The sequence below is a fragment of the Benincasa hispida genome, chromosome 5 (genome assembly GCF_009727055.1).
Source record: "Benincasa hispida cultivar B227 chromosome 5, ASM972705v1, whole genome shotgun sequence".
NCBI lineage: Eukaryota > Viridiplantae > Streptophyta > Magnoliopsida > Cucurbitales > Cucurbitaceae > Benincasa > Benincasa hispida.
Genome location: NC_052353.1, coordinates 63675066 through 63682994, shown reverse-complemented (window position 1 = coordinate 63682994; position 7929 = coordinate 63675066). Strand labels below are relative to the sequence as shown.

Genomic DNA, 7929 nt, shown 5'->3' with positions numbered 1-7929 from the left:
AACAATTTCCTTAACTAGAATTTTTCTAGTTGGACTTAAGTTTTTCATATCAAATTCTCTGCATAACTCAGCCTTCAATTCAACAGTTTCATAATATACATGAGAAGCCAAAAGCATATCATCCACATATAACAACAAAAACACATATACATCTTTTGAAACATGTTTAACATAAACACAACTATAATATTTACTTCTACTAAATTCACATTTAACAGTAAAAGTGTCTAACCTTTTATACCATTGTCTTGGAGATCGTTTAAGTCCATAAATTGACTTTTTCAATCTACAAACTAAATTTTATGTTCCTTTTTTCAGTGAAACCAAGTGGTTGAGACATATAGTGCAAAAATGCACTTGTCACATCCATTTCCTCCAACTCAAGATTAAAATGAGCAACTAAAGACAACAAAACACAAATATTGAAAAATGTCTTATAATAGGAGAATAAACCTCATTATAATCAACTTCATATTCTTGAGTAAAACCCCTTCCAACCACCCTAGCTTTAAAACTAGGTTTATTTTCACTACTAATACGAAGTTTTACTTTATACAATCATTTGCAATCTACAAGTTTATGATCTGATGGTTTTTCTGTCAGTACCCAAGCCTCATTTTTCATCAATGAGACCATTTCTTCGTTCGTAGCCACTAACCATTTATCACTGTCTTTAGACTGCATGGCTTCATCAAAATTAGAAGGTTCATGATTTAACGAGATTTCATCACAATTTAAGGCATGAGTCGATTCCTTCTCCTATTCTATTACACAACTTGCTTCATCATATCTCACTGGTGGTCTAACAACTCTTCCCTGTCTATCTCTGACTAACTGGTAATTAGTCAAACTAGATTTTGATTGATCATTTTCAGTACTCACAGACTTAGGTTGTTCAATAGATTGTTCGCCAAACAATTGATCATCAATCCCTATATAGCTTCATGATTGGAAACAGATCGCTCTCTTGAAGATCCAACAATGTGTGTGTTTTCCAACTCAATCTCAAAAGAGTTTGAAAACACATTGTCAATAGATTTCTTAAAACTCACACCACCTGACAACTCCCAAGACATATCTAATTCATCAAATTTTACATTTCTACTGATAATACATCGTCCCTCACCTGGTTCTAGAAGCCATAGTTTATCACCTTTTACATCAGACGATAACCAAGGAAGATACATTTCTTTCATGTGGCTCTAACGGGTCTTATCTAATATGTGCACATGCTGCATAACCAAACACCTTCAAATAATTGAGATTTGGAGGCATTCCTGACCAAACTTCTTGAGGAGCTTTCATATCCAAAGCAACTGAAGGACTCCTATTTATGAGATATGTTGTTGTTGAAATAGCTTCGCCCCAAAACATTTTAGGAAGCTTTGCATTTGCAAGCATACATCTCACCCTCTCAAGCAGAATCATATTAAAATGTTATGCAAGACCGTTCTTTTGTGGTGTGTAAAGAACTGTGTGATGATGCTTAATGCCAGATTCTTTACACAAATTTATGAAACTGGCATTCACATACTCTAGACTGTTATAAGTTCTCAAAACCTTAATTTTTCTCCTAGTTTGATTTTTAACTAGAATTTTACAATATCTAAAGGTTTCAAATGCATTATCCTTGTTCTTCAAAGTAAACACCCACAACCTCCTTGAGAAATCATCCACAATACTCATAAAGTATTTTGCTCCTCCAATGGTAGTAACCTTTGTTGGTCCCAACAAGTCCAAGTGGACATAATCTAGTATCCCTTTGGATAACTCTATGCTTTTTAAAAATTTCATCCTCGTAGATTTTTCAAGAGTACAATGCTCACATAAAGGTAATTCTTAAAGCTTGAGTTTACAAAAAAAAAAAAAAAAAAAAAATCCCTTGTTTATATAATTCACTCAAGCCAAAGGATAGTTTCTTTATCACCTTGTACTAAAAGAACATTTGCACAATGAGTTTCTGCTGAGGTTCCATTCAAAATATACAAGTCGTTTCTAAGTGTACCTTTCATTTCTATAAGCAAACCTTTATAAATCTTAAGTACATCTCCCTCCAACTTGCCATTAAAACTTTCTTTATCAAGCTATCCAAGAGAAATCAATTTTTTCTTTAAATGAGGAATATATCGTACATTAGATAGGAACTTCTCCATTCCATCATAGAGTTTCAACCTGACAGATTCTTTACCTTTTACAAGACAATATTGATTATTGTCTAACAAAACCTTTCCACTATTGGGATTAATATCCTAAATCTCTTGTATTCTCGTAGTTTGTAAACATTGTATAAACAAATTGTTATTAATAAAATAATTGTTGTTTTATGAGCATACACTCAATCTAATAAACTAAAGATCCTAGGTTATCTTATGTAATTTAAACAAGTAGGTAGAGACATACAAATGAATTGTTTAAATAATAACCTAAATGGTCTGAAGTAGATGGATAAGACTGGGTACCTTATTCTGATGACACTATAGACACAACCCACTTTGTAAATGTTACAAATGTTGTAAAGTGCTACAAATGATCTGATCTTGATTATTCATGTGGAGATATGTGAGAGGGGTATTCTATACAAAAAGTTCATATAAGAGTAGACCATGAAATGGTTAGTCTTATTATATAACGTCGTTAATAATAGAGACTTATATTTCACTAGGATGACCTAAATCTAAATCCTGAGTGAGTTGTAAACTCCTGCTCATAAAGGCGGTCCTTTGATTTGTATGGGTGAGAGTGGCCAGATTGCTAACTCAATATCCCTACCATTTTGGGGACTCGTTTGATTGGGGAGCTGGGAACACAGTTACACAAGACAGAATTCACTCATCCTCTGATGTCGGGGCAAGTAGATAAATTTCTCCCTTAAATGCTGATTCCGAGGCTTGAAAAATGTGGTCACCCTTTCTTGGCCTGAGAGGGACTTGGCCATAGATGAACCATGACTTAGAGGAATCAGTGGTACTTAAGGGTTAGATGTAACTATAGGGGCAAAACGATAATTTTGGCCCAACTTTACTTACGAGCAATTTGTTAAGGCTCATTGCACTGTTAATTGGTTATATCCAATGGACACAAAAATATATCTACAGGTCCATAAGGTCCCTCTATAGCTCAATAGGGATTTAATTTGAAATAAATTGTGAAAATTATTATATATGATACAATTAATTAAATTAATTATATATGTGATACATTATAGTATAAAATATTTTGAAAGGAATTTGAATATGATTCAAATACTAATTATGTGAATGAGATTCATATAATTAAATTTAATATAAATATGATTTATGTTAAATATCATAAATAGTTTAGAGGAATTAAATATTTGGTTGTGATTCAAATATTAATTATATGGATGAGATTCATATAATTAAATTTAGTATAAATGTGATTTATATTAAATGTCATGCATTGTTGAGAGAAAATAAAATTATAAGTTATGTTGTATTTGATACAATATAAAACTATAGGTTATGTGTTATATTTGATATAACATATATTGTATTATATATGTCTCTTATACACATCTAGATGTGTATAAGAGACAGATATAAATATTATTTAATTTGATTTAATTTATTATTTATTTTTAATTTAATTCTAATTTCTCTCAAGTTTAATACAGATGGGGTGTGTGAGTCAGTTGACCATTCATCTTCTTCCTAAAATTTATGAGAGAACAATTCTCTCTACAGAAAATTACAGAGAAGAAATTCTTCTCCTCCTCTCTCTCAATCTCTCTTCCTCCCTTTTCTAAATCTAGGGTAGAGCCCACAACCTGCCAATTCTCGACTCCAAAGAATAAAAAAGGTTCCGTTTGTAGTAGTGTCTTTCAATTGGAGATCAAAGAGGATCGTGATCGTGATCAAGAGAGAATACATGAAGAAGTGTGGCTACAAGGCTATGTATATCTTCTTCCCTTTTCTCTCCTTCTAAGCATGCTGTAAAATTTAGATCTTTAATGCATAATATCTCTGTTCTGTTATGTAACCGGAATTCTGTGAATCGAAAAAATTAGGATCGATCCCAGCTTCTGTTGTAGAACCGTCACTGGTTTCTTTCACGCACCTTCAAGTTTCTCAAAATCTCGAAAGTAATGTCTATGAGGTTTCATATGGTAGAAACATCTAGAATCAAGTACTCACTCATTCCTAATTGCATTCCCAGACATAGTTAACACTCCTACCGAATCATACCGATACCATTCATGCACATTTGCAGCAGTTTGTTCTTCATTTTTCTCATCTTCCCTTTTCTTGTTCTTTAATTTGAAGCAATTTTAATCAAGTGCCCTTCCTTATGGCAATAATAACATTTTCTCTTCTCTTTACCCTTAGATTTAGATATACGTTTAGTGTTTTTCCTTTAGATTCAGATCTTCTCTAACCGCTAAAGCTTCAGCATCTTTTTCTTTTTCTTTTTTTCCCTTTTTTTTTTCATTTTCAATTTCAAATTCTTTAGATCTCAAAGCATTTAAGACAATTTCTAAAGTCAATAAATCTCTGCCATACTTTATTGTAGCCTTAATTTATTTGTAGCTTTAAGGTAATGAATTTAGGAGAATAACAGCCTAATCTTCATTATCTAGTTTTACCCCTGTATTTGATAGATATATACATATCTTGTCGAACTCATCTAAGTTTTCTTCTAAGGATTTTGATGATTGCATCCTAAATCCAAAGAACCTCTCTTTCAAATAAATCTTGTTTAGAAAAGATTTACTTAAATAAAGTAATTCCAACTTAGTCAATAATTCTTTTGGATCTTCAATATCATTAACCTATCAAAGCACATTATCAGTTAAATAAAGGATCATTGTGCTATAAGTTGTTTCTTCCATCTCAACTAGTTTTTCTTTGGTTAAATTTGCAGGCCTTGTTTCTGGTTTTCTAAAATTTTACTCACTTTCTGCTGTACCAAAAAAGCCTTAAGATTATTTTTCCAAAGGCTTACCATCAAATTTATCTAATTCGAATTTTGCAACTGGGATTTAACAACAAACAGAAAAATATAGACCAACCAAAAAATATAAATTTTAGATCAGCTCCGACAACGGTCACAAACCAGTCCAACGAAAAATTTCAGATCAACCCAAACAGAATTAACAATTCTGTCTAACAAAAATTCAAATCAGCATCAGCCCATAACAGATACAAAATAACCCAACCAAGATACAAATCAGCCAAACCAATAGTACAAATCAGTCCGACCAATCGTACAAATCAGCCAATCAAAAAATATTTCAAACCATAGATCAAACAGTGAAAAACAAAGTTGAAGAACAGAATACTCAGGCTGCCGAACACAAACAAAAACTTACAAATTCTGTGATGAAAAACATTACCACTGAATTCTAAACCTGGCTCTGTGAAGAAATTTATCAAATGCACAATGTTTTATGTAAAACCGTAAAACAAAAACCAGAGTGTTTGAAAGGCTATCCTCCGATGGATAGAAGATGATAGCAACGAAAGATCACGAATGACGGTCGTTAGGAAAAAATAGAACCTGCAAAAAAGAAACTCGTTGCAGGTTGAGTCGTGAATCTCGCTCTCTTTAAGATGTTTCACGACTCTACCCAAATGTACAAGCAGTTCTACAGAATTTCCACGTTGTCCCTAGGATAAAACAACCTAGAAAAAAAATCTCGATCGAAGTTGCACGATAATCGATCGAAAAAAACTCACACCCTTCAGAACTGATATGCTCGGAAAACTAAAAACGTGAAGCAAGAAGAGAAATCGAGAGAGAAGAAGGATTCTATGAAAAACTATTGTGAAAAACTGATGAAAAACTCGCACCATTTATAGGCCTCGAGGACAAACTGCGGCGTGAAACTAACGGAAGAGAAGTGTGCACAACCATGGAACATGCACGAGGACCGCACGTGAGACGCAAGAAGTTCCACGGACCATGAAACACTGGAACGACTGAAGGACCTTTTCTTTTATTTAAAGTAAAAATAAAATAAATTAAAATAATAATTATTTGTAATAAACAATAATCACACACACGCGCCTCGTCACACTCGACCGATCGGACGGACGATGGCAGCGACACGCGCGTATAGAATGTCCACCATGTATATGCATGTGGAAACAATTTAGATCTTAAGTACTCTAAATTTCATTAATTTTAACGATAAAACATGCGTGCAAATAACTTTGAAATTAGGGTTTGAGTTACAACCTTTGTAGCTCCAAATTGACCACCAATTATGTTCCAATCTTCTCAATGAATCAACTGTGAACCACCACGAGGGTCTTCTCGACTATTCTCTGGCCATAGAACGGGATGGTGGGATTTGGTGACTTATTGAGCGACGATGTTAAGTCACTCTCACCCATGCAGCTTAAAGAATAATTCCAAAAAAATAGGAGTTCATAGTTAGTTTAGAATTAAGATCAAGTTACCTTAAGTCATCGAAATGAAACAGTCAATCTTAACAGTAAACAATATTATAAAGAAAAGTGGCTATCTCATGGTCCGGTCTCATGCAAACATATTTTGCATAGGATGTCCCTACTTGCATGTCTCTACATGAACGATTCAAGATCACATCGTTGTTGGGGTTTATGCCCTAAATCTCGTGAGTCCTGTAGTTTGTAATTGTATTGTACAAATAGTTCATTTATTTATTAAAATCTGAGGTATTTTATTTGACATTTAGTAGCATTAACCCCTAAAACCAATAAATAAACATTGAAGGTTATCTTCTGTAGCTTAAACATGTATGTGGAGACATATAAGTGGATCATGTTTAAGTGATAACTTAAATGGTCTGTAGTAGATGGATAAGGTTGGGTACCTTATCTTGGTGACACTACGAACACAACCCACTTTATAGATGTTACAATTGTTGTAGAAATCTAGAAATTATCTGATCCTGATCATTCATGTAAAGACATGTGAGTAGGAGTGTTCTATATGAAAATGGTTTGTATAAGACTGGACCACGAAATGAATAGTTTCATTATATAACACTATTAATAGTAGAGACTTACATTTCACCAGGATGACCATAGGTGACATAACCTAAATCTTGAGTGAGTTGTTGAAGGAAATCGGAATCCTAATTTTCGTGAGCAACAGAAGAAAGACTATTCCAAATTACAATCATGAATCAACAATACATTTACAGTCGACATCAATATAAGTGGTTATGCAAATATACAGAGAAATTACAACATGAACAAAAAATGCATAAAGAGAACACTACGCACATATACAGAAACGTCTTCATGTTCTGATGCGCGACTCTGATCGATCACAGTAACCACGAGCACCCGATCTACATGACCGCAACACCGCACGAACATTTCGCATTCGTCCTCAACGATCTTCTCGATCATGATCTCCTCCGCAACAGCGAACGGCCTCCGCAACACCACGAACGACCTCCGAAAAACCTCGACGGTGTCGAGTTGAGTCTGACACCACCAATAAGGCGACCTTAGTATTCTCAGTGTGAGAATCCAGAGGGTGGGCTCTGTTCAGACTTGGTGTGAGGTAGACGAATGAAGGAAATACAGATCGTGTACACGACTGGACAAGTGGGGGAAGTCAGAGACCTATCGTATAGGTCGATGCCCAATCGTTTAGATAAAGCTATGCGATCGTTTAGCTCGATCGATTCTACACGATCGTTTAGCTTGGGCCAACAATCATCTACCAAAGCTATACGATCGTTTAGTAGACACTGCACGATCGTTTAGCTAGCACCTGCATGATCGTTTACCTAGCCCAGCCGTCATTTAGTAAATCTGTATTTACTTGATGACTTTCGTGAGTTTCTTTTCGCCGGAGAGAAAATTCAAAAAATTTTCAAACTTTGTAAAAACCTCTTTTTCAAAATAGGAAACCGATTTCCTTTTAAACTCACGGTTACCATGATCAATAAACACCCACTACTTTGGTTAT

General features: G+C 34.2%; 1 protein-coding gene across 1 annotated transcript; it reads right to left on the bottom strand.

Moving 5' to 3' along the window:
- Nucleotides 1–6218: 6218 nt before the first annotated feature.
- On the bottom strand, nucleotides 6219–7655 carry LOC120078189. Its single transcript, XM_039032415.1, has 3 exons — nucleotides 7233–7655; nucleotides 7014–7081; nucleotides 6219–6360 (listed from the first exon to the last, which is right to left on the bottom strand). Exons 1-3 carry the CDS (start codon nucleotides 7359–7361, stop codon nucleotides 6249–6251), a joined length of 309 nt encoding a protein of 102 aa, XP_038888343.1. The 5' UTR covers nucleotides 7362–7655; the 3' UTR covers nucleotides 6219–6248.
- Nucleotides 7656–7929: the final 274 nt, after the last annotated feature.